The 26,847-nt window shown below is 37.0% G+C and overlaps 2 protein-coding genes across 2 annotated transcripts in view; one reads left to right on the plus strand and one right to left on the minus strand.

The window, feature by feature from the left end:
• Window positions 1-9,389: 9,389 nt before the first annotated feature.
• SREK1IP1 (SREK1 interacting protein 1) lies at window positions 9,390-16,758 on the minus strand. The gene is made up of 5 exons (XM_084305697.1): window positions 16,686-16,758; window positions 14,485-14,532; window positions 12,742-12,882; window positions 11,247-11,325; window positions 9,390-9,749 (listed from the first exon to the last, which is right to left on the minus strand). The coding sequence occupies exons 1-5, from the start codon at window positions 16,696-16,698 to the stop codon at window positions 9,560-9,562; spliced, it is 471 nt and encodes a 156-aa protein (XP_084161823.1). The 5' UTR covers window positions 16,699-16,758; the 3' UTR covers window positions 9,390-9,559.
• A 247-nt stretch (window positions 16,759-17,005) lies between these two features.
• The window catches only part of CWC27 (CWC27 spliceosome associated cyclophilin), a 124,400-nt gene continuing 114,558 nt past the window's right edge, over window positions 17,006-26,847 (plus strand). Inside the window, exons 1-7 of the mRNA XM_084305641.1 lie at window positions 17,006-17,132; window positions 18,087-18,183; window positions 19,831-19,943; window positions 21,988-22,131; window positions 22,882-22,980; window positions 23,145-23,248; window positions 24,303-24,372. Coding sequence (XP_084161767.1) covers window positions 17,091-17,132; window positions 18,087-18,183; window positions 19,831-19,943; window positions 21,988-22,131; window positions 22,882-22,980; window positions 23,145-23,248; window positions 24,303-24,372 — 669 coding nt within the window. The 5' untranslated portion in view covers window positions 17,006-17,090. The remainder of the gene's footprint in view (window positions 17,133-18,086; window positions 18,184-19,830; window positions 19,944-21,987; window positions 22,132-22,881; window positions 22,981-23,144; window positions 23,249-24,302; window positions 24,373-26,847) is intronic.

Raw genomic sequence — 26,847 nt, forward strand, 5'->3', positions numbered from 1 at the left:
CAGTTTGGTGAGGTGTGGGTACCCTTTGTAACATGGATTATCCTGTAACAAACTCGATTAGGGAAATGCAACAGGAATAGGTTTGCAAGAGGAATAGGTTTGCTCATCCATAACTAGGTGTGATACTAGTTGTCACACCATTGTAAATTAAATTTTTAAATATTTTTTTAATTATTTTTAAAACTTGATTTGATTTTCATCCTGTAAGATCTCTGTCAGAAAAAGGGGAAAATGCTAAAACCAAACTTTTCCCATTTCAAGAACAATTGCACAGCAATCCACTTACACCTCTTTTTAAAGAGTTTGCTGACCTTTATATCAGTGTAAAAGTGGGCTTCTTCATTACCTATCTAAAAAATACTCTTCCTATGTCCATCTGCATGGGCAAGACGCAAGAGAAGCTATGGAGACATCTGTTCCTGCTGTATCATAGAATCACAGAATAACTTGGGTTGGAATCACAGAATAACTTGGGTTGGAAGGCACCTGAAAGATCACCCAGTTCCCACTCCCCTGCCATAAGCAGGGACATCACCCTCTAGATCAGGTTGCTCAGAGCCTCATCTAACCTAGCCTTGAACATCTCCAGGGTCAGGGCACCTGCAACCTCTCTGGGCAACCTTTTCCAGTGCCTCACCACTCTCTGAGCGAAGAATTTCCTCCTAGTCTCTAATCTAAATCTCTTTTAGTTTAAAACCATTCCCCCTTGTCCTGTCATTATCTGATTGAGCAAAGAGTTGCACTCTATCTATTTTCATCCCCAGCTCTCAGCCTTTCTTTGTAGGAGAGGTGCTCCAGCTCCTTGATCATCTTTATGGCCCTACTCTGGAGCCACGTATCTCGGTTGTTCTCATCACTGAGGAGATGTGTAACATTATTTTGGGAAGTTTGTGGTCCTGTTTAAGGTGCAGGACCTTTATGGAAACTACTGACAGGCAAAAAAAACTTTTCCTTTGTCAACAGGAACCTCAAAGTTTTCCTTTTCTGCTTCAAGAAGAGCTAAGCCAGGTTAAACCTAGGTGGAAAGGAGATATATTCAAGGGATCACAGTGTGGCAAAAGTTGAAAACTCTGACTTTAAACTATTCCACAGCCCAATAATTTATATTAAAGCTAGAAATATTTTTTCTGAGGTTCTATTTCCTTATATATATATATATTTTTTTAAATCTCATTTATTACCTCAGTCAAGGTGTACAGTGGTACACCTCTCCCCCTTCACTGGTGATTGTAACCTTTAATGTATTTTTTTTTAAGTTACCCAGCTCTCAGTGTATATGTACCTGGAGCTCAGATCTAGCCTCATGCTGCCAGTCTCAGATATTTTCTTTTTCACTCTCTGAATTCATCTAGCTGTGAACTACTAGTCTCATCGACATTTGAGTTGCAGAGTGCAACAACTAGTGATCTCTCCTTCCTGTAATATGACAGCTTTAAGGATTATAGCACTAGGCTTTCTGTGCAGCTTATTTTTTTTTTAAAGCTTCTCTCAGATTTACTGCTCCCCAAACTGCCTGATTTTCTTTAGTTTTTAGGCTGAGTCTCAGACTGGTAATTGTTGTTGTTCTGCATTCTTCAAGACTACTTTTATTTTCCTTCCCCATCACTACTACTTGAGACTTCACCTTTTTTTTTTTTTTTTTTTTTTTTTTAAGAAAAAGGGGGGGGGGGAGAGAGAGAGAGAGAGAAAGTTGCTGATCCCAGGAGCAACAATCTTTTGACCTTCTTTTTCCAGATTCAAACCATTAACGTCTTTCAGTTGGGAAAAGATACAGCAGAAACCAACTGCACATGGAACAGATCTGGCAGATGTTCTAGAGAGAGAGAGTGAGCATTATTTAAGATACTGAACACTTTAGAGATTTTGAAAGGTTTGGCAAGACAAATTAGTAGAATTTGAATGTAACAGAATAGATTTCCTTAAGGAAGTTAAAGTTATATATCTAAAGAAAAAATATCTATATGTTTCAAAAGATTGTCTGCTTTTTCTCCTTTGAAAGAAGGAGAAAAATACACAAATACACAAAAAGACTATTTTTTTTGTTAAATCTCAATCTTTCAGCCCCCTTCCAGTCCTAGTCCCTAGTAAAAGCAACCTAGCTCTTAGAAATAAAACTTTATTCTCATTTATTCTTCCCTAGTTTGTTTATACTGAAGTTGAGCTTAATGCCACAATAGTTTTTTTTTGTTTTGGTTTGGCTTCTTGTTTGTTTGTTTGTTTTTAATTCTAGTGCCTCACTAGAAAGTTGATCTGAACTGAGGAAGAACCTCAAAGGGAAATTTAAGCACCCTGCAGCAGTTGTAGGGAAAGTTAGCTCATGTATAGTAAACAATCATGCACTGGTTAGCTAAATACAGTAATAAAATTCTGGTGTCAAGTGCCATATAATGGAAATTTTTAAGGTACTTCTGAGGACTGAGAATCACCTGCCAGCATCTGAGTTTCTTACACATTGTTTTACATAGTTTCTGTTACATATTATCTGAAGCCTATTTTAGACAGTCCAATTATTAATATTGGAGGCTTCCTGTTGTCTTCAAAAATAGATATTTTTGTTTACCTGCAATTATTACCTCTTTTAATTCTTGACAATTTTTGAAAAACAGCATTTTACAAGTGTAGATCTCTCTAAACTCCTTGCATACGCCCAACTCAAGAGTTTAACACACTCCTTTCTAAAAAATGTGGAAAACTGAAGCCTGCACAGTGACATTTGTGCCACGTAGTCCTATATACCTGCATTTCTTACATATATTGAAAAGAAAAACAGTGCCTTACTACACTAGTTTTGATAAGTTTGGGTATTTGTTGTTGTATTGCCATGACTTTTTTTCTGTAACATTTCAGCTGAATTAATGTTTGTGGGTTTTGGATCAAATAACTAATTTTGGGTTTAATCTGTTTTCTCAACAAGTAGAATTGACCCCCAAAACACATAAAACTCATACTTTTCTAACTAATGTAGGTCATCTGTTTTTGGAAAAGATGTTTTCCCTGCAAGTGGAATTAAAAAAAAAAAAAAAAAAAAGTTAAGATTCAAAAATTGATTAAGTAAAGAGAGAGAAAGGAGGAATGTAACATCTGTAAAGTATTCCTTGGTGTTGTCTTTTGGAGTGTATACAAGATCAATTAAGGTGCAATTGTCTCACTGTGAAATGACTAAATTATTCTGCGGAATAGAACCCCGAAATTTTTTTGTGATGGTACAAAAACTTTTTAACAATCATAAAAGATCTACACTGGCTTCTTAAGTCTGGAAAGGAGTTCACACTTGATTTGGCTGAAGAAACAGCTATTTTTTATGGACTTGCTGAACTTTCTGTAAGAGGGCAAATGACTTACAACAAAAGAAGAAAATGAACATAGGGCTTTAAAATAAACACTGCAAGTATGGAGCATAGCTTAAGTATTCCCCCTATATTAAAACCGTCTTGAAACTCCCCTTTTCTCAGATCTGGGCCGAATACTAAACAATCAATGATGAAATATTTTGAAATAGATGTACATACCAGAAACAGTTGCTGAAGCTGATCAGCTGTTCTTGTTTGCATTGTCTCAAGACCATCTGTCTTCAATTTTAAATAACTGTAGTGGAGTTGTCCCCGTAACAAGCTATAGAGATTTTTTTCCTGTTTTGATTTGTTTTGTTGTTGTTGTTTTCTTTTAACTAAGTGTAGTAGTTCTATAAATTTTGTACTCTGTGAACTATTGTAACCAGACTAAGAGATCCTCCCTTGAGCCCTAGGGGCCCAGTGAGTCCTTTTACACATTTCACCCCAAAGTGAATCCTGGTGTGCTGAAACATCATGACCTGGTGTAATGCCAACTCACATAGCTGAGTTAATCGTGCAGGAGGAAATATTTCTTTAAAGCAATCAGCGCGTGACAAGATATGCAGAACAAAGCGCAGCTGTAATCAGCAATATGCCAACTGAACTGTTCCAGGAGAAGAACCACGATTACAAAAGGAGAAGGGAGGAGTATGTCAAAACTGGAAAAACTCTGCACATGACAAGTGAGGTATAAATATACTCAAGACAGCAGCAAATTGAGCCCTTGTTAACAAGCACACTGCTGCCCAAGTGGTAACCACCTGCCAGGAGGGGACATATTATTCCATACATTTCTTTCCCAGGGAACTGAGTGAGACAGTGGTTATGACAGAGTTGACAGAAGGGTGAGTGGAATTCCAATTCAGTTCATAGCAGCTAGATAATAACTGTAATTATAACTGTATACCATGTTAATTTGGATCAAAAATTCTATCACAACTTGAAGTAACTGAATTAATACAGTTAGTTGATTAACAATTAGGTTGTTTGACTCATAAAGTTAATTGATTAACTAAGTTGTTTGACTTTCTTCTTTTCGGTCACGATGCCTTAAAGAACCTGTTAGCTCTGGCTAGAAGATATTGATGTAGCCATGTAACAGGATATTGGTGAACTGTGAGAGAGAGAAAATATGCAAATGGAGGCTTGGACAAATTTTGAGATAACCTTGGCAGGGAAGGATGGGCGAACCCTAAAGAGATTATAGAGAAAAAAAAAAAAAAAAAAGTACAGATTACATTGAACTAAAATTTGATTTTTGTAAATGGCAAACAGCATGTAAAATGAGAAAAAAAAAAAAAAGTGCATGCACCTTTATTATTTTTATTATTTTTAGTTTTTATTACTTTTAGGTTTCAAAGGTTGTTGAAAGATGTATTACTGATAGTTATTGACCAATCTGGGAAGTTATGAGTTAAAAAAAGAAAAAAGAAAAAAAAAGTAAAAGAATGACATACAGGTAAAGTGATATAACCTTCACCATGTAGATATAACCTATGCCAGTGTCCTTTAGGGAAGTATAGTACAGCTAGAAACACACCTGTCTTCATTAGTTATTGAAGAGAAGAAGCTAATTGTTCATAGATGAGATAATAACCCTGGACCCAGTGATGACTAGAGGGTAATAAGTCACTAAAATCTACTAGGAATTACGACCTTGGAGAACTCTAAGGCATACAAAAGGATATGGCTGAAAGGCTAGGGGAGAGGGTACTAAAGCGATTATCCCATGTGTGTGACAGTGGAGCAGGAAACATAATCTTCTCCTTGTGAAAGGCAAGGCAAATGAATCTGGGACTAGGAGTATTAGTACATAATGGAGATTAATCTCTTAGAACTCTATGGATATTGACATTAATATAGGCAAGAGGGATCACCATGCTGGCCTTAGAGAACCAGTTAGTTCTGTGGACCATGGAAAGGGTGACAAGGAAGCATCTGTGCCATTGTGATTCAGTCTTGATTCTTTGTTAATAGTTCAGGTTTAATTGCACAAGACTTGTATATAATTTAAAATGCTATACAGGCTTTTCATGTGTAGCAACTATGGCTGAACAAAGCATTTTGGAATAGGTATTTTCATATCTAGGTAGATCACTCATCTTGTTTGTTCTCTTATACCTTATGTTTGTGATAATAGTGTTGGATAAGAATGGTAACATCTCTGTCCTTCCCCACCCATCACAATCCTGAAAGATCACAATGGATCAATACTCATTGTAGAGTGTCCCAGATTCATCTCTGACAAATCTCTGGCATGAAGACCAAATGATCTAAGAATTAGACCTATTATTTCCTTTATGTCTTTGAGGTTTTAGTTTTGTTGTCTTTTCCTTATAAGCCTAGCAAAATCAGACAGGAATATGCAGGTCTCTGACATAGTTAGTCTTTCTTGTTCAGCAGAGGCAGATTCCATCTTGAAAGTTCCTTAAGGACAGCTTGCCATAGCTAAGAGCTGCTCCCACCCTATTTGTAGGTCCTAAACAACAGTATAACAGACTCTGTTGTACAGACAAGTTGTACTGTACTGACAAGTTCTTAGACATATAAATTGAACTGTTGCTTACATAAATCAAGAGCTGTCTAAATATTGAGATCCACCTAGTACAGAAGATACATATTTCTCAGTCTTGTTTCAGTCAGTCACTGAGCTTCTAATAGTATCCTCCCTCGTGTATGTTCCAGATAGCTTAACAGTCAAAGGTTGGTTATATTTTTTACCACTACTGTACTTTCAAAAAATCTCAAAAGAAGCCCAGTAGGAACAAAATGGCTTAAGGATCTCCCAGAATTATAAAGATTTGCACATACATGGTGAGTAGACGACACACCTCCTGTGTAAATACAACACCTTTTGTAAGGAAGCCAACAACTGGAAAAGTAAAATTTAAAACAGGGAAATTCACCACTAAATGCCTACTAAAAACCAGGCACTTCCCCTGCATCACTGTGACAAACCTTCATTTCCATTCCACTTCTCCATGAGAGGAGGGAAGGATGTTAGAGGTGAAGACTTCAGCTAGGGTTTAAGAGCCTACAACTCATGTGCAGTCCATGTCAAAATGGGCACAGCTGTAACTGTCTTTGCAACTAGCAGCTTAGAGAATAAGTCAATTTCACAAACCTGCAGAAAAGGCTCAGGAAAAACTCAAAGAAACTATGCAAGCTGAAGGCCACAACATTTAAAAACAAAATAAAACAAACAAAAACTAATAGTGTTGATGTTAATATTCACACACAAATTTTGCTGGTAAAAGAGGTTGGTTTGCATTCTAGAGCTGCTTGTAAGGAGTATGGAGGTTTTTGACTCTTCATTATTCTATTACTTTGGCCTGGTGTTGCTTTCATTTCAATTCTTGATCTTGCCACGTATTCTGCTTATATACATTATTTTTTTTTCTTTCTGAAAATATGCATTTCATTCTGTAACAGATCTGCTGACAATGGATGACAGTCCTTGTGGGATGTGTGAAAACTGAAACTAACAACACTTAGCAGGAGGGAAGAAATAGCTGGATTTTTAAATCAGAAGTCTTGCTTTGATACTTAAATCTGCTGAATGCCACCTTTTCTGGAATCAAAGTAGGCATTTTAGTTCTGGTTTGAGTGAAACAATAACATTTGTTATGACACATCAGAATCACTAAAATTATGGCTAAACCAAATAGGAAAAAAATATAATATTTATTTTAGTATCACTTCTTTAAAGATTAGCAAACATTAGCTTGGCAGAGAACTGTTCATTGTAGCATTTGCTTGATATATCATCTAATACACCTGAAGTCCTGAGCACTTTAGTTCTGTGGCAAAACCTATAGACTTTAATGTACATCTTTGTAAATAAAATGGGAATATAGCCTGAAAAACAAAATTACACGATATTCTCTTTGTTAAAGGAATACATGTTGACAATAGTGATATTTAAATGATCAAATTATAAAAGCCTTTCCTGAGTATGAAAAACACTCTATTAACATTCGATTAACAAGTTCAAAAATGTTAACATTTAAATTCACGCCTTATATACCTTTATGAAATACCATTGTAAACAGGACTGCTGCAATGTTACATGAAAGGTAATCACATTACTATTGAGATAGACAGACTTGATTTCAACAATTAGAGCAACCTCACCACTACTAAAATATGAGTTACTTTTTCTGATTTTACCCCTTCCCTAATTTGGTCACTAATTTGATGAACAAATTATAAGCCAGTGTATAGAAATACTCACCCTAATAAGGGTTCCTCAGTAAACTTCTCGGACATTCCGGTATACAGGGCTATAAAATTTTTCTTCAGTTACATGTCTTTAGCTGAAACTTTCAAAATCAAGAAACAAAGTACAAAATCCTATTTCCCAGAGGTGCCATGCCAACATAGGATCACAGCAAAATTATACACGATCTCTGAAATCCCCTAACCACAATAACCCTTCCAATTTCATTAAGAATTTTTTCTTTTTGGGGGGGGGAGGGGAGGCGGAGGGGTAGAAGAGTTGTGTCTTAGAAGAGTTGTGTCTTAATTTGTGTCTTAATTAAGCATTTCCTTTGTTAACGGTACTGGCTTAAGTAGCCCAAAACTCCCATTGCCCTCCACAGAATGACTGACTTAGAGAACTGACCCGGTTAAAAATAGGCTCTATTAAGTTACAGCAGCACTAAGAAGACAAGAGTGAACACGGTGGCTGAAGCCTTTACATTATTACTTATTTAAAAAAAAATGTTCCTTACACTATCCTTTTTAATCCTATGTAAATTCATTAACTTATGAAAGAGTCTAGTCTTTCTTTAGGTATATTATCCAAGCCCATCCCAGAAGTCATGATGTATGAATGAAAGTTAGAGACCAGACCAAATCCAGTAAGAAAAGAGCAGATGCAAGGACTCTTGCCATCCTTTGACAGATCAATGGAGGAGGTTAGCAGTTATTTTTCTTTGTTCTTCTGTGGCGTCCATGAGTATTTTGTCTTTAATGTTCCCTACCATAGCACCTAGAGTGCAAGTGGAGCTGTCCAAAAATTGCCAATGATAGAGAATACTCATCTGGGACATACAAGTTTGAGGGAGGGAGTTAGATCTAAAGGCAATGGATATCATTCTTAAGAAAGCTTAAATGTTGCTCTTCCTCATCTCTTGATCCCTGTGAGACTTACCAGCTATATGCCTAATTGCAATGCAAGTGCTACAGTGCTACCAGCTGTATGCTACTGGGGTACAAGGTATGAATTGGACACCAAAGTATCTAATCGTGAAATTTTGACATGCTTAAAGACTACTGACAGCAAATGGTAAGCAGTTACAAACTTCAACACGATAGATGCTCACCTCCCACAAGAGGAATATTAACATTTCTATGGAAGTTTTATTAGAATGAAAAGAGACTTCAAGGTTTTTGATTTAGTCTTCAAATTTGCTGTTTAGATTCATGCAGTTATCAACAACTGCACACTGTCTTAATTTAGTACTAAGAATTTTGTAAATAATCTTGCTGAATAGTCGTCTACTGTTAAGAAATGGTATTTCATAATCTATCTCATATAGATGAAGTGGCTGCAATTGCAAAAGAACAGAACCTAGGCAGAAGGAAAGGACTTCAAAATTGATAGTTGCTTACTTTTTTTTGTTTTCAATTTGCTCACAGGGATCTTGCCACAAAAAAAAGTTGTAATCGCACGTTTCAAAAATCTATTAGCAGATCAATTTCAGGTTATTTTGAAGGAGCAAACTTTTAGTTTCTCATTGCCCCTTCCTTCTCCACTTCCGCGCCTGAATGCTATTTCATATTTGCACTTACCAATCAGTATGTGTAAATATAAAGTGTTATGCAAAACATATACATCAAAGGAATTTAAAAAAATCATTCAAATATTTCTAAATTTGATTTAACCATTCCAACATTAAGCATATTTACATCCAAATCTTCTGACACAAAGACTTGCAAACTGAAGTCTGCTATACCCTAATGTAAAGGATTAAAAACACAACCAATCACAACTGAACTAAGCTGAGTTCAACTTGCATGGTTGAATTCTAAGAAACTGGGAATAGAAGAGGATATTTTAAAAAAATGTTTCATTTAATAATTTGAAGCACTAACATTTCCAAATAGATTTCTTCAAAAAATATACATAATTTTAAAACAACAGCATTGCAAAGCATAAATAGTTTAGACTTAACAGGAAAATTATCCCACTTCAGAAGTGACAGCAAAAATAGGCCAGCACATTAGTCACTACTAGAACTGTCTGAACTGTCAGAAGATGAACTTTTTTCCTTTTGTTTCTTCTTCTTTTCCTTTTTATGATGTTTTCCTTTTTTAGATTTATTCTTCTTCTCCTTTTTCCTTTCCTTCTTGTGTGATTTTTGTTTTTTCGGCTTTGGACTATCCTCGTCAGCAGCACTTGATGAGGAAGACCTAGACAAAATTAAACATTGACAGATAATTGGAGAAGGAAAAATGCTGCAAGATTTTATTTTTATTTCAGTATTCATACAATGTTGCAAATTAAATTTAGTGAAGAATTTATACAGAAACACCCGGTGGAAACCTTATGGTATCTCAGTCTGCATGTTGAACTGAGCAATGACTTTTCTAACTAGTCTATCACGCTAGAAAAGCAGTATATTTACAATACAGATTGATTGATTAGGCGAGTTGTGTGTTTTTGCAAACTTCAGTAAGAAAAAGATGAAGAGCACAGACCTCAAAAAAAAACGAGTGACTGTATGACACTGAAGAAGAGCTTCCAGCTTGTAAAGTATCACATGATCAGTCCCAACAACATGGGAATACCTTAAGGGAAACATTCATGTATTTCACATATATAAAAATCTAAGAGAAATACATATGACAGATTGGGATTCTCTTGCAGCTGGTATTATTTGTCTCTAACCAGCAGTGATGAGGGAAGTGACTGTATACATGCAAGAATTAAAATGACAATAAAAGGAATGTGTCAATTATTGTACTCAAGTTCTTGAGTTGTTCAGAATTACTGTTCTGCCCTATTGTTTCCAAGATAAACTATTAATTTCCTGCATGTAAAGACTACTGTCAGCAGACTAACATGTCTGTACTCTTCATTAAGTGTTACAGCTACATTATGTAAATAAGGAAGGGGGGAAATGCCAGTACTGCCAATGTTAAATCCTATTGCTTTATTTTATCTCCAAAGAACACCTTTTTGAAAGAACACCTATTCTGGCCTCCAAAAACATTCCACATTCCCTGGCTCTCAGTGCAGTTCCTGGGTTGTTATCTCATTAACAGTCCTAAAATCCATACTCTCATCTGTCAGCAGGCCAAAACTCAAGTTCACAATAAACTGGGTATTGTGACTTTTTCTTTGAAACCAGACTAATGCTTTCTTAGGCTTCTACAGCAACAGGAACATTAAAACTCAATATATGCTTATCAAAAGGAAAACTGTAGTTTTTTGCTTGTTATGCTACTCAGAAAAAGCAAGGATGTGCATATGTGTGCACATATGCACAGAGAGAAAGTTAGATATAACTTTCTACAAGCTTTTCCATATAAGCTAAGCTGGGGACCAACCCCATAATCCTTCTCACTCCTTGCTCTCCTTTCCCCACCACATCTTGCCCAGTGTTGGGTAGTCAAAAGGTAGTCAAAAAGTCAAAAAAGTTAGTTCTGCTTTCTCAGAACTGCATACCTCCAGAACTACTATGTAGTGCTATAGTTTTCAAGACTTCCATTGTCCTAACTCCACAGCAGAAGCCTGTGGCTTCACCATTATTCAAAGAACAAACAAATTCTCACTGGATAATAGGAAATTTTTTCCAATCAAAAACGTTCTTGACAAACCCACTGGATTCAAAGCAGCAATATTTTCTGAAACAAACATCAGAATATTCCTAACTTTCTGTTTTGAAATTAAAATGAAAGAGTTACCTTTTCCTTGGTCTCTTTAATTTTGGTTTTTCTTTGCTTTTTCTTTTTTGTTTCTTTTTTTCCTCCTCCTCATTTAAATCTATGGATAAAAATAAAAGTTTATGGCATTTCAGACTGAATTATGAAGAGCATTAAAAGAATGACTGCAATAGTAATGTAAAGTTACTACAAAATTATTTGTAGTTTTTATAAATTATTTTATTTTTTTTAAATTCTGGTCTAGTATATTCATTTCAGAAATATTTTGCACAGTAGTAGAATTTAATATACAACTTACATTCCAAGGACATTTGTCTGAACACTAAGAATGAAGGACACCCTGCAAAACATACAACTTTACGGCTTCATATCTATTCGTCTTTATTTTAAAGGACTTGTACTAGTCTGAAATCAGGTCATGTAACTTGAAGGTACAGAAAAAAATAGACACATATTCCCATAGGCTTACTTGAACTCACACAGCCTTATTTCACACTTCACAAGTAGCTGTAACTAAGATAAATCTGATTTAACTGCCAATGTAACATCTATGAATGTGATAGGAAAGTCACTCTTCTTCTGATTTTTCCCCACTCCGTGCAATTGTGTAAAAAGCTACATACAGGACAGAAATATTGACATCCAGGAAAAAGAAATCAAGAACAAAGAGCAACTAATACGCAGGTCCAATGCAGTAAACAAGAAATGCTGACAAAAATAACTGTTGTGCAAAATACAGAGTTTTCTCCATCATTTCTCCTCCCTACATATTATCCTTACTAGACCTGAGTTTAGGGTCTGGAATATGAGAGCAACAGAACAAAAACAAGATGTTTAAATTAAAGGAAAGAAGAAAATTATTTAATTTAGAACTTACTATAACAGAACAACCTTCACTTCTTTCTTAGTGGAACAGCTTCTTTTGAACCCAAGGTCAAATGAACCAAAGTATCTGCTAACTAATGAATGCACCTTTTTCTGACGAACAGTTGATGCACAGACCTTCCAAAGAGAGAGCAGTACTTCTCCAAATATCAATGCTGAAATTCAGTTGGCTAGCTGTTTCAGTCAGCTAGCTAAAATATTACATAGGAACTAGAGAGAAACTGAACTACCGCATCTGTCATTACTTTTAAGAGTTTCTGTCAACTTTAAGATATTCAAACTACATGTATTCAGAGGATCAACTCAAAATATCCATGTAATGTTATTCTAAGCAGCTGCTTATTAATATATATTTAACATACATTATAATATTTTATATCTTATAATATTTTGCATTTAAGAAGCCCTTTTTAGGATGTTCCAAATGGGTACACTATTAATTTGTTTTGAAAGGAATTAATAAAAAAAAGAAGTGTCTCTGAAGTGTAAACATAATATACAAAGGATTTATCTTTAAAGCACAGACTAAAAGAGCTAATAGTAATTCTCAAAAAGGATAAAACGATAGTTCCAGCACATCAGAAGACCATTATCTGATTTAAAGAAAGTTAATTAAAAATAAAAAACCTACTCTTTTTTTCACGCATGGCTTGCAATCTCTGTAGTTCTTCTTCCTCACTGTCTTCACTGCTAGTGCTGCTAACATCTAAAACGATATCCCTTTGAGGATCCACTCGGAGGAAGTTTCGGCATTCAAATGTCAGATGACCAGCTGAACAAAACAAAAATTTAGAAAGAAATTCAGCAAAATTACCAAATAGTATCAAAAGAGCTTTAGAATTACTCAGTTTTGATAAAAGAAAAAAGGCTAGACTAAGCTTCAATCAATGAACAAGGCAGGAGAGTGGATACTTTGAAAATGCCTCAAAGAATTTTGAGAAGCTGTGCAATCTAATCCCATTCCATCTAATGATCCTTTCTGACCTCTCTCATATTTCTGTTAAAGATTTTGACCAAATCTTGCTTCCTATTTCCTCAATGGTCTCAGATTCTTCCTGAATAAATTGTTTAAAAGCAGGAAGTGAAATATTTAAAAAACTACAAGTGTGTTATACTGCTCTTTCTGTCTCCCTTTAGTCAAATAGAAGAATTTAATTCCCTTTTGAGACAAAATTCATTTTTAACAACCTGTACATAATACTGATCAAGCTATTACTTGACTAGTATTACTAGTATCTAAATTACAAATTACATCTCAGTAATCATGACCAGAGTTAAACCCTTGAATCTGCATACACCTATTGGAAAAAATAACAAAAAATAAAATAAATTAAAGATATGGGTTGCAAGAAACTAACCTAAAGATAAAGGAGGTCAAGTAGCAATTGAAACAAACTCATCGTCTTATGAAAAAAACTCACATCTTGAAGACAGAACTTTTAGGAACATAAATATAGGCTTTGTGATTTGACTGCAAGTTTTCTTTTCTTCCAGAAATATGACATTGCACCTTCAAATGAACCACTAAATCTATTTTGATACTCCTGTTCCTTTCAATGAAGGGATACACTGACAAAATTTCTTGGAAGCAAAGTCTCTAGTGAAAGAACCAAGCAAGTTTTTTTTTCCCTTCAACCCACATAACATTCAAAAAAATTAAAAATAGCATGGAGTACAGTGTTAAATGTTCAATGCAATTCAAAATGGATCAGTGTCCACTCCTCCTTTTTCCAAAAAACAAGACTTAGTGAATAACAAATTAAAATCTTCACTAAGACACGTCTACTGATGTGCCTCCTGATGACACATTCATCAGAATAGTAGCCATACACATACTTTTATGAACAGAGAATAAAGAAGAGCATGAGCTAAATGTTAGCTACAGAACATACAAGTAACAAAATAAACTGCTTCTTGCAATACAGAATGCACAAAGAAGTAGGCTTTCTCAGCGTAGAGGGTGATGCAAATTATTCGTTTTTCTTTCAAATGCATTGGAAATTCCTTGGGCAAAAAAGCCTGCTTAAGCCTTCAACGAGACTCTGAAGATGCATAAATGCTGATCTCAGCAAGTACTACAGTATATGTCAAAGCCAGTGCTTGAAATTCAATGTTTCTCAAGTAATGACATTGTGAACTCAGTACATATGAAGAGTATTTTTATTTCTCTTGAGAAACTTAAGTCTTCAAAAACAGCAATAGGTGCAAGGAGAAAGAGAATGAAAAGGAAATTAAACAAAAATATACAGTAGCTTAACCTGACAATTGTCTAGGCAACAAGGAAGGAATTTTTTTTCCTATTCAAAAAGTAGTTCCATCACCCTAAATTGAAAAAAAAAGTACTGCATCATCATCTTGCTTACTACAAACTTACGGTAGCCACATTTCTTGCATCCAGCTCTGATGTTATCCTTATTTCCACCTGAAAGATAAAAATACATAAATTACCTGTTACTAACACAACTCTTAAAGTTCCTTTTAAATCTGGCTTGATAACATCAACATGCAGACCAGAATGATCACCCCTTAGAATTCTGGCAAAGTTGCCTTCTATACCTATGTGTGCCCACAGTTAAGTTAAATAGACATAGTAAGATGTAACTCAGAAAATGGGAAGCTCTGGAGACCTCTCCCCTGAAAGGATCAGTGTTATTTTTAAATCTGCTGAGTCTGTTCATAATGACAGTCAAAATGGAATTTCCAAAATCAAAGCAAGCCTTTCTGTCCTTAAACTGAATAGTGCATGAAAAACACAGCAACTTAAACAGCTGTATGCACAGTTTTCTGAATAACTAGTTCCTTCATTTAAATAAATCACCACACATAACAAGAATTCCATGACAGAAATTAGAAAATCAGAAAGGATGTACATCAGCTCCGTAAGTGTAGACTTCAATTTACTGAGACAAGCATTGTCTTTAGAAAACTGTATTCATAGTAGCAGACGAGCCTTCAAACCCGTCTTCTGTAGACCCCAAAACCTCAGTATTACGTAACTTCTTTGTGGTGTACAAATTCAGCAGTGTTTATGTGTCTACTTTATAAGTGGCTGTCTTTTAAGGGAAACCCACAAGGAATAAGGAGACTAGAAACACAAAAGAAAGTTTTAAGAAACAAGGAACAAAAATACACCTTCAATGCTATACCAAAAAAACAAATACTCTGTTCAGCATCTGCCAGGTCAGTTCATCTTTGGACTCAAAAGCAAGACCTCTCAAACTACCTACTTTGTTCCCAGTTTTCTGAAATATTCAATAAACTTCAGCCCTACTGTGTAAATGACCTGTAGGTACAGAAAGATTCACTGTTCATGCAAGGGAAGTCAGTCATGCACACACTATACGATCTCCCACTGCGTATGCAGGTGCCATATGTCAGGATTTTCAGGAGAATCACCCAGCACATGACCAGAATAGCACTGAATTTGTTAAAACCTGTAAGTCATAAAACTGACACCAGCTCCAGTTTTAGTGGACTGGTGAAGGTCATATATCCTTACCGAAAGCTGCATCACACAGCACACGCATATCTTTAAGAGAGAAACAGCAGGGAAACAAGCATCAAGACACAAAAAATGTGTGTCCAAGAAATCTGGAAAAAAACAGTGTATAGCAGCTAAACCTTTACACAGCAGGAATCACAGCAAGACTGTCATCTTAGAGCCTGTTGACAAAGTCTGAAAAATTTAAGACGCCCCCACACCATCACCTACCTAGAGGACAGGTTTACTAGGTCTTTATTGATCTTCCTTGCTCCCACCAAATTCCTGAGGCCGAAATTCTATTATTATTATGTTGGTTTTAAACAACATTGCTAGAAATGCAGTTTTATGGAATTAAAAGCAATTGAGCTACTAGAAACTTCTCTTTCTCACTTCTTCCCAACTGTGAACACTTGGTAAAAACAGCAACTGAGGGAGCAGCAACCATCGCTAAGGGAGGGCGTCGCTCATTCAGTGGGCCACAAGGATGCAAAAAAAAAAAAAGCTCCGCAAACCTTTGAATGCAAACATGAGATCTCTTCCTTAACAAACCCCCCTCCTAGAATGGGAGCGAGTTTATTCAGTTTTTCTCTTCTTCATACGAGAGGATTTTGGTTTTTTGTTGTTTGTTTTTTTTTTTAAGCTCTTAGCAAGATCCAGACTTACTCGGTTTTCTCCAGCTGAACGCTCCCCATGTCTCAGGAAAAAGAAAAGAAAAAAAAAAAAAAAAAAGGAAAAGAAGGAAAGAAGCCAGTCCCTGCAGGTTTGGCTGGCGGGGCTCTAACACCTTGCGCACACGGCGGCCGCCTCCTCCGGGCTGCTGCGCCCCCCCCGCCCCGCCCCGCCCCGCCGCAGCAGCGGACCCGCTCCTCGGGAGAGGTGCGGCAGGGAAGCGAGAGAAAGGAAGAAGGAAAGAATAAATAAAGTATAAATAAATAAATACATAAATAAATCAATCGATAAATAAATAGAGGAGCAAGCAAACCGCGCGCACACACGCCCCCGGCCGCCCTCCTCCCCCCCCTCACGGCCCGGGCTGCGGCCCAGCCTCGCCTCGCCCCCCACCGCCGCCGCCGCCGCCGCCATGGCCTCACCGGGCAGCGCCATGGCGCCTCCCGCGCTGTCCCCGCCGGCCCGGCACGGCCCGGCCCGGCCCCGCCGCCTCTCCCCGCCGGAAGGCTTTGCCCGTCGCACTCTCGGGCCGTGCTATTCGCAGGGGGAACGGGGCGACTCAGTGCCGGGCGGGAGGCACAGGGAGGGAGTGAGCTGCCTGGAGAGCCCTCCGGATCTCTTTAAAAACAAACTTCTCGTCAATTTTCCCCGCTGTGCCTCCGGTCGGGGGCCGATCCCTATCTTCTTCTTGTTGTTTTGGGCGGCCTCCCCCTCTGCTCGGGCCGTGTGGAGGCGCCCAAGATGGCGGGCGCCTGGGGTCTGTGTGGCGGGTAGAGGCGCGGCGCTGGGCGCGGGCAGCGGTCGGGGCTGTGCCCCCTGGGGCCGCCATGAGCAACATCTACATCCAGGAGCCCCCCACCAACGGCAAGGTGAGGCCCTCGGGGGGCTGGGGCTGCCGCCGCCCGTGGGAGGCTGCGGGAAGGAGCCGCGTGCTCCCGTGGGGCCGGCGGTGGTTCCCGGCTGCTGCCTCGGGGAATTGGGTGTGCAAAGATGTGCGTGAGTCGAGGTCTGTGCGCGCCTGAGCGTGAGCCGGCAGCGTGCCCAGGTGCCCAAGAAGGCCAGCGGCATCCTGGGTTGTGTCAGGAATAGTGCAGCCAGCGGGACCAGGGAGGTGATCGTCCCCCTGTACTCATCCCTAGTGAGGCCGCACCTCGAGAGCTGTGGTCACTTTTAAGCTACTCACTACAAAAAAGACATCCAGGCACTGCAGCGTGTCCAGAGCAGGGCTACGAAGCTGGTGAAGGGCCTGGAGCGCAAGTCCTGTGGGGAGAGGCTGAGGGCACTGGGGGTGTTTAGTGTGGAGAAGGGGAGGCTCAGGGGAGACCTCATTGCTCTCTGAAAGGAAGGTGTGGGGAGGTGGGGGTCAGCCCCTTCTCGCAGGTAATTAGTGATAGGACTAGAGGGAATGGCCTCAAATTTTACCAGGGAAGGTTTAGGTTGGCAATGAGGAGACATTTGTTTTCAGAAAGAGCAGTCAGGCACTGGGACGGGTTGCCAAGGGAGGTGGTGGAGTCACCATCCCTGGGGATGTATAAGGAGAGGTTGGACGTGGTGCTTAGGGACATGGTTTAGTGGGTGACATTGGTAGTAGGAGGATGGTTGGACCAGATGATCTTGAAGGCCTCTATGATATTTACTGTTTCAGAACTGTATCATAAATACTGGTAAAACTAATTAAAACTAACCATAGCTGCCCAGCAGCATTTGGATATCTACTGCTGTTACTAATGTTGTCAAACTATCTTTTAACTCAGTTACAGTATCTGTTGATCAATGTCTAAGTTGCAAGAAAACTAATGGTGAATTTATCGATATTTTTATAGGTTTTGCTGAGAACAACAGCAGGAGATATTGATATAGAGTTGTGGTCAAAAGAAGCACCGAAAGCATGTCGAAATTTCATCCAGCTTTGTATGGAAGGTAATGACTGAATGGGATAGGATTTAATGAAATTACTTCATATGTAATATTGATGTCTTTGTACTTTTTTGTTATGGAGAATTCATAATGAGTTAACATATTAAAGTTAAAACGTACTTATTTGTATTTAGAAAATATTAATTATTACCCAGGAAGAGAATATATTTCAAGGTTTTTAAGGAGCCTATTGGCAAAAAATAGAAAAAAAATTTTTGAAATGTAGGTGGCATAAAACGCTTAGAAAGCTTATTTTTGACAAGTCTCTGCAAAGTACAGCTACTGCTTGAAAGAATGAATGAAACAGCAGTGATGCAATACCTAGACATCCTCTGTTAAGCTTATTCCTGTATCATTATCTTTATTAACTTTTTTTTCAGGATCATTTTTGATATTTCACTTGATGTAGTTTTTTATTGTCTGAAGCTCTGTAACACTTTTCACCTAAGTAGCGGGTACCAGAATGAGAATTTTTGTGTTGGGAAAAATATACCAGGAATGTGCAAAGGACCTTGCCCTTTTATGTGTCTTCTAGCTTCTGCTGTTATCCCATTTATACATTTATAGGGTTGTTAAGAGTTCTTTTAGCCCTCCTCTGTTAAGGAAAAATAGCAGTCTGGGATTTGTGCCTCCTGCACAGATCAAGTCTGCCCTGTGCTCTTACATATGTGTAGGTGTGGATTTTTTTCTTGCAATGGTAGATCAACTTCTCAGCCCTTGTTGAGTTCTAGGAGTAACCTTCAGTTATTCTCAGTCTTAAAAAAAAAAAAAACGGACTTTAATTTCTTTCTGAATTTGTGTGACTACTGTGTTGGATTCTGTGCTTTGTATGGTAAACTCGAGTGTTTTCCTCTTTGAATACCATAGAGTATAATCATCCATGAACATAAGTACCTGTACTGCATCTCTGGCAGATCCTGCTTCGTCTGGCAGCATACTGCAGATTTAAAAAAAAATAAACAGGAAATATATGTTGTGTTACATTCTCAATCCTTATGTTTTCATTCAATCTCATAACACTTTTCAGATACACTTATCTATCTATAATAAAACATGTATCTATAGAGAGGTACATATACAGAGAGAGAGACAATAAGAAGATAACCTAGGGAGCAGAATATACCACATACTTTGTTCTGTGAACATTATCAATCTGTGTACAGTATAGGTGAAAGGGATAACACCTGTGTTCCATGCTGGTGAGTGAAAATGCTAACCATTTGGTGTAGGAATATGAATAACTATATATGTGAGATGTTGTCTGAGACAGAACGTGGTAGATGACTCTCTCTTTAAAACAATGTATGTTGGTGGCACTATCTGGTGGATATGTGTTTCAGCACTATCTAGTGATAACGCTGAAAAGAAAATAACGATATAATCTTGTCAGTGATGTGCAATACCTTCTGCAGCAGAAATTTATGATATCACAATTATTTTCATAAATGTAATCAGCAATACTTTGTAGGTGAGATACAGTCACACTGTGTAAGTCAGTGGATGACAAGGCAACCTACTCAAAACAGCAGAATCCAATTACAGTGGTTGTCTTCTAGAACTCTAGTCATTGATGTGTCTGCATAATTTACATGGAGTGTGATTTTGAGACCATTTAAATATACTTGATGATCTTTTCCTTTTCTTTTTCAGAGTATTACAATAACACAATATTTCACAGAGTAGTGCCTGGTTTTATAGTGCAAGGAGGTGATCCCACTGGTACTGGATCAGGCGGAGAATCAATATATGGAGCTCCCTTCAAGGTACATAAATGTGTATCTTATGCATTAGTTTTTGATAAGTCCTTAGCGGTTGTTTTTCCTACTCTGTTAGGCTGCAAGACAGCTAACATTATATAAGAAAGGCAAGTTTATTTGTATACTGTGTTTGCTTTCACACGTTGCTTCAGTATTTTTGAGTGTCAATTTTTTAAGTGAGAGCTCTAAAATCTAAAATCTGTTCTGATGCTATAATAAATGCATAACCTTACTAGCATGCACTTTGACAAGGAAGAATGGGGGCGAATCATTCAGAGTAGGTGTTTGTATGTTTTAACCTCAGGAGGATCAACAATGCAAAACACAAGTCCTACACCTAGGCTGGGGAAATCCCAAGTACAAATTCAGGCTGGGCTGAGAATGAATTGAGAGCAGCCGTGAGGAGAAGGACTTGGGCATGTTGGTTGATGATAAAGTCAGTATGAGCTGGGAAATATGTGCTTGCAGACCAGAAAGCCAACTGTATCCTGGGCTGTATCAAAAGAAACGTGGCCAGCAGGGCGAGGGAGTGATTCTGCCCCTCTGCTCTGCTCTTGACCCTACCTGCATTCACCTCTGGAACCCCCAGCATAAGAAGGACATGGACCTTTGTTCCAATTTTCAAGAAAGGCAAGAAAAAAGACCCTTGTAACTACAGACATATCAGTCTGAGGAGGGACTCTTTGTCAGGGAGTGCGGTGTTAGGACAAGGATTAATGGCTTTAAAGTAAAAAGAAGGCAGATTTAGATTAGGTTATATATTAGGAAGAAATTCTCAGAGGGTGGTGAGGCACTGGCAAAGGCTGCCCAGAGAAGCTGTGGATGCCAAGCCCCTGGAAGTGTTCAAGGCCAGGCTGGATGGGGCTTTGGGCAACTTGGTCTAGTAGCAGATATCCATGCTCATGGCAGGGGTTTTGAAACTAGATGATCTTTAAGGTCCTTTCCAACCCAAATCATTCTATGATTCTGTAATTCTGTGTGGCAAACTAAGATGCAGAAGTGTACATTGTGTGTTTTATCTCAGTTAGCAAAGGTCTCTGAATATTGCATATGTATTCATTTTTATTATAGTAGTGGCATTGCTCATGTCTTGAGCAGGATGCTCATATCCTGAGTGAAGCTATACCTGCACAGCAGCTGTGTTCTGTTCTGCTTCATTACTTTATTTCACTTAGGACAAACACCTTTAGTTTGTGAATGAAGCTACATAGCCAGTCTCTGGGCCTTCTGTCCACCTGATGCAAGAGTAGACTTCTGCATGTGGCAAAAACATGGAGTTTGGAAGAAATTGGTACCTGATCAGAGTTCAAAACAAATACTCCCAGTACTGTAGTAGCAACACTACTACGAATTAGTGATATTATTCAGTATTACAGTGTTTAGAATTCTGGTACTGCAATGATATTAATATACTACTTATCACTTTCATCTTCTGCAAAAGTCTTCCCCTGTCTTCTCATGCTCCACAAAATGTTTTTTCTTTGGATTGGGGTAATACTGTACTACTGCAATGTTATTAAACCTCCAGTTTTCTTACATCAATTAGGATTTCTCCTAAATAGAGCAATTAACTGAAATGATAGTTTTAGAAGAAATATACATAACGCAGTTACTTTAAGAATGATTTTTTGTAGTATTGGAGGGAGCATTAATTCCAACAGAAATAATTAACAGCAATTATTAGGCAATGTGTGGAAAAAGTTAACAAGACAGAACTTACATTTTCTTAATTTCTGTTTCTTTCTATTATCAGCATAGTAGCTTCTATTTTTTTTCCTTTAGAGTTTGTTGATTATGTGTTGTGGGGTTTTTTTGAAAGAAGATTGGTCATTTGTTTGCATTACAGGAACTAAGAGAAACAACCAGGCAAATATTTTTTACTTCTGAAAACAGAAGCTTTTAAATGCAATCTTGGCATTAAAATTACTTTCATTTTGTTAATGTCCTGTTTTTTTTGTTTGTTTGTTTTTAAATTAACAGCTCATTTCAGTGTGTGTAAGTTGATATAAATATATGGTGGTTAAATACTTTTCTTTTTTGTCTTTTCCAGGATGAGTTCCACTCACGACTGCGATTTAATCGAAGAGGACTTGTTGCTATGGCAAATGCCGGGCCCCATGATAATGGCAGCCAGTTTTTCTTTACGTTGGGTCGTGCAGATGAACTCAACAACAAGCACACAATCTTTGGAAAGGTCTGCTACACGGACTAGAATCCCAGTTTGACAGAAGCAGCTATGTGTTTCTCTGAGTTCAAAGGCTCTTTTAGTGTTGTATTCTGTTATATGCATGTGAACCTTATTTCATTCCTTTCTAACTGTCTCCATTCTCTTTGTTTCCTGTGTCTGATAGAAATGTTCTTGTTTTTTTTCCCAATGTTATCTGCTTTGTTACTGTTTTTCTTCTAAATGATATTTTAGTGCTGTACTTTCTTTTGAATAATCTCTTACTAAAGATACTGAATTTTATTAATCTAGTCTAATACTGGTAATAGTTTATAAAATGCTGCTTGAAAATCGTACTTAATCAAGGTGAATCAGGAAAATGAAAAATGTAAGACAAATTTACCACTTCCCTGGTTTACCTGAAAGAAAAGAAACCAACATTTTTTCTACTTCACAATATCTTTTATTTTCCTGTTTCACAGTGCCCATTAATAATTTGACATATCTCCTTGTATACGCTCTCAAAAATACACATTTAGCTAACTATGTTCTTTCAACTTTGCTGTTAATTTAAAAAATAAAACCATTTGTGCACTATACTTAACTCTCTTCTAAAAAGTCTTACATGTATATAGTATTTCCTATAATCACCTGTTTTTCAAAATTCTTCACATAATAAATGCCTTGCATTTTTCAGAATAATTAACAAAAATTATAAGGGCGCAGTTTCAAGCCCCTCTTTTTTTTTTTTTTTTTTTTTTTTTTAAATAAATGTGACAGGTTACAGGGGATACAATATATAACATGTTGCGGCTGGCTGAAGTAGAAGTTGACAAGGAAGAAAGACCACTCAGTCCACACAAAATAAGAAGTAGTGAGGTGCGTGTGTTCTTTTTTAAAATTTGAAATTTTAAGATTCTTCTGTTTGCAGAATCTTGTATGAAAACCTGGTGTATCTTTTATATATTATTTTTAAAATATTGAATCACTTAATCGTAACAAAATGGTTATTAGAGGTGTCTAAAATACTATTTTTTTCATAGGTTTTGTTTAATCCTTTTGATGACATTGTTCCAAGACCAAATAGAAGACTGAAGAAGGACAAACCAGAAGAAGAAGATAAAAAGCCCAAAGTAAAAGGCACAAAGTAAATACATTCAACATAAGTGGTGATTTTTTTTACCTTTAATTTGCAGCTTGGTAATTTTCTATTTCTGCTTTTGAAACCCAAGTGTTTAACAAAATGCAAGAAGAGTGTTCTCTAATGTTAGCAAAATTTCCTAGCTCTATTTCTTAAAGAGATGATACAAATCTAGTTGCTCTGATTAAAGTGGTTCCTGTGCATCAGCTGAGCTATATACTGTTTTGTACATGCTGATAGTTCAGTGCAAAAGAGACTAAAAATATAGTAAGTGTAAGTATACACTATAAGTATAGTGTAAGCCTGTGGCAGGAATATGCAATCATTCTTTTGCAACTGAAATGACACAGAAGTTAATGCATGTTATTAACTTGGGCTCAATTGTTTGAGATTTTTAATGTATTTTATCAGCTACCAGTTCTCTCCCACTAAAATACTCGGCAAAAGGCAAACATTTAGACATAGGAAACTTCAGTTTCTGTGAATGAAATTTAGTAGATTTAAACATTTAATGAAAAGTAATAGGCAATCTGAACTATGTACATGTTGTCAATTCTGTTGGACAGAAGTAGACCATATTGCAAATAGCTGTTTCCAACACAGGGTAAAAAGAAAAATAATCACAGAATTACGTTCTGTGATTATATGCATTTAATGCCTTTCTCAGCTGTTGTATCTTTAAGTTTTTTGTGTTTGGTACTTGAACATTGCTATATTAGAAAAAAAAATATAAATCTGTCAGCATTTATGAGTTTATAGAAGGTTTTAAATTCTGTCTTGCCATTTTGTAAGTGACTTTAAACTACTTTAACTTGTAATTACACTGATTGTTCTGTTTCAAGTATAGAATAGAAACATTACTTCCTAAATACTGCTTAAGTTAAATACTGTTTATTGTAAAAACATGTTATACTTGTTAGAAATTGGTATGTTTATCAGGGGGAAAAAAATTAAAAACAAAATCCTACATGCAATATGGAAGTAAAATATTTGAAGTTTATGGGATGTTAATGAAACAACATTTAAAGTTTTACTAGAAAATGTGTTTTCTTTCTTTAAGAAATTTTAACCTACTTTCCTTTGGGGAAGAAGCTGAAGAAGAAGAGGAGGAAGTCAACAGAGTTAGTCAGGTACTAAACCATCCACGCTTTTCTTTTCAACTTTAATTTCTTCCACAAACAAATAAATAGTTAACTTTAAGTTCTTAATATCGTTCTTATATTTGAGTTTTGAACAACAATACCAGAAGTGACCTTCGTTTTATTAGTCTACTAATTTTGATGTGTAGAAGAAAGAGATTTTTAACTTTTCTGACTCAGAAGGTGCTGTCAGTTCCTGCATGGTAGTGGTTATGGAAATGTAAAAAATTGTTTCATACTTCATAGTGTAGAGCTGTCTCTGCTGTTTAAAATTCTTGGAGGTGATAGATTTTTTATTCTTCTTCACCTCCTTAATTATGAGACTATTTGATGGTAAAACAGTTGAACTTTAAAAAGTCAACTTTTTAATTACCAGCAAATTCTTAGCTGCGTTTTGTTACGTATATTCATTCTGTGCCCAGAGTGAGGCAGTGATGTTGTGGGAAAAACAGTGCATTTTTGTAATTGGAATGTTTCACTAGTATGAATTGTCCACATTCAAAGAACTAGAGTTGCACAGGTAGCCTGTCATCTAACATTTCTATATCGGACTTTGCCAGTTAAATAAGGTTAGTTTAGAAATATCTTTGGTAAATTGTCTTCTTCATTTCTACTACTGACCAAATTATTTCTCTAGAGCTCTGGACTTTCTAATTTACTTGAATGATTCAGGGGCCTAGCTCCTTCAGTTAGTGATGAGACTACACTGTGCTGAGTACTGTGCCAACATAAATTAAAAAACAAACAAAAAACAGTTTTCAGCCCTAAGGATTTAGGTAAAATATAAAAGACAACAGTGAATACAAAGGTGCATGATATTACAATGAGACAGTGTCAGGGTAGCAGAAGTTTATTACAGTTTTAACTCTTTTTTCTTTCCTAGTTTGACTTACCCTATCAGTTCTATTAATTCTTTGTAGCAGAATGAAAACATTTTTTTTAACCAAACCAGATTGCTTATCTCTAATTGATCTAGATATTAGATCAGAATCTCTATGGTTCTGGATATCTTGTTGCATGGACTTCAGCATCAGCTTTCATTTTTGGTCTTCAGTAAGAAAACTTGAAGCTGAAAATTGAGAATGGGATTCTTTGACAGCTACAAATACATAATTCTGTTAACTTTTTTTTTGGTGATGGTTGCCAGATGGAGTGGATCTTTATTATTTTAACTTAAGAAGGGTATACTTTAAGGACTGAGGTTGAGAGAAAGGTCTGAAAGTAACTGATGAATCTTCTAGATGTCTGGGAACAGGGAACACTTTCTATTTTTTTTAGCAAAGTAAAGCTTAGTCAATTATTACCGAACAAATAAATAAAATCGGTATGCATCAGGATGAATTTTGACCTGACCTGTTCCTTATTTTTTTTCTCCATCTTCCTTTATGAATAATTTTCTGCTCAGGACTTGTGTAGCCCATACTCCATTAAGCCTAAGACACAGAGTACATTTTACCTGTGCTGCATTGTATCACCATATTCATAGTAACTATAGTTTAGATTCTTATCCCTGAAACTATACTAAAAAGGGCAAGGAGAATAGTTTGAGATACAGGTGATGGTAACTTAAAAAAAAATTTTGAACAATTATTCGCTGTTTCTCACAATATGAGAGTTAAGACACAAAGATAAATGAGCAAGTAAATTACCACATGAAAAGTGTTTTGTTTGTTTGTTTTCCGTTTAGGAATTTAAGTTGTGAACATTTATGCCACAGAACATGATGGAAGTAGGAAGTGTATATACTTTCAGAAAGGGATTATATAAATTCATTGAGTTTAGGGCCACCAATGGCTGTTAGACGTTACTGGTCAAATTACATCTTCTGTTATCAGGTGGATATTTAAATGGTTGGATTATATAGGCCATGAAGATTAGAAAGAAAATATGTGTATTCCAGCAGGCTATAGAAGGTGGAGATCACAGGACTTGTATCAGGTTTGTATCAGGGAAGAGGAAGAGCAGGATGGCTGCATGAGGGTGATTCTAACACAGGCTCTGTGTTCACCAACTAGGCTGTAGTCTTACAGCATCTTGATACAGCCAGCAGAGCTGGTTTCTAGTAACAGGATCCATTGACAGTCTTGAACAAGGCAGGCAATAACCAAGACAAAGGTGACCATCCAGGGAGTCTAGCAGGGAGCAGAAAGAGATGAGGCAGGAGACAGAATGGAGACAAGGCTACAATGTCTGTCCCAGAGCTAGATACAGGCATGCCTCTGATGTAGCTCAGGCAGTGACTGTATTCACAGGTCTGAGCTGAAATGGTGCTTGTAAGCAAAGGAGGTCCAGGTGAAACTTCTCAAGGCCATCAAGGCATATTAACATGCTCTGGGACCTGACTGTGTTGGCTCCACAGATGGTCACTTGGTATTTAAACTGAAGCTTTCAGTGTCTGAATTGCTGGTTTAATTGTCTGCGCTTGTTTGGTGCAGTTTACAAAGGTGTTAGGCATCTGTCATGTGC

The sequence above is a fragment of the Netta rufina genome (assembly GCF_964035555.1).
Source record: "Netta rufina genome assembly, chromosome: Z".
Lineage (NCBI taxonomy): Eukaryota > Metazoa > Chordata > Aves > Anseriformes > Anatidae > Netta > Netta rufina.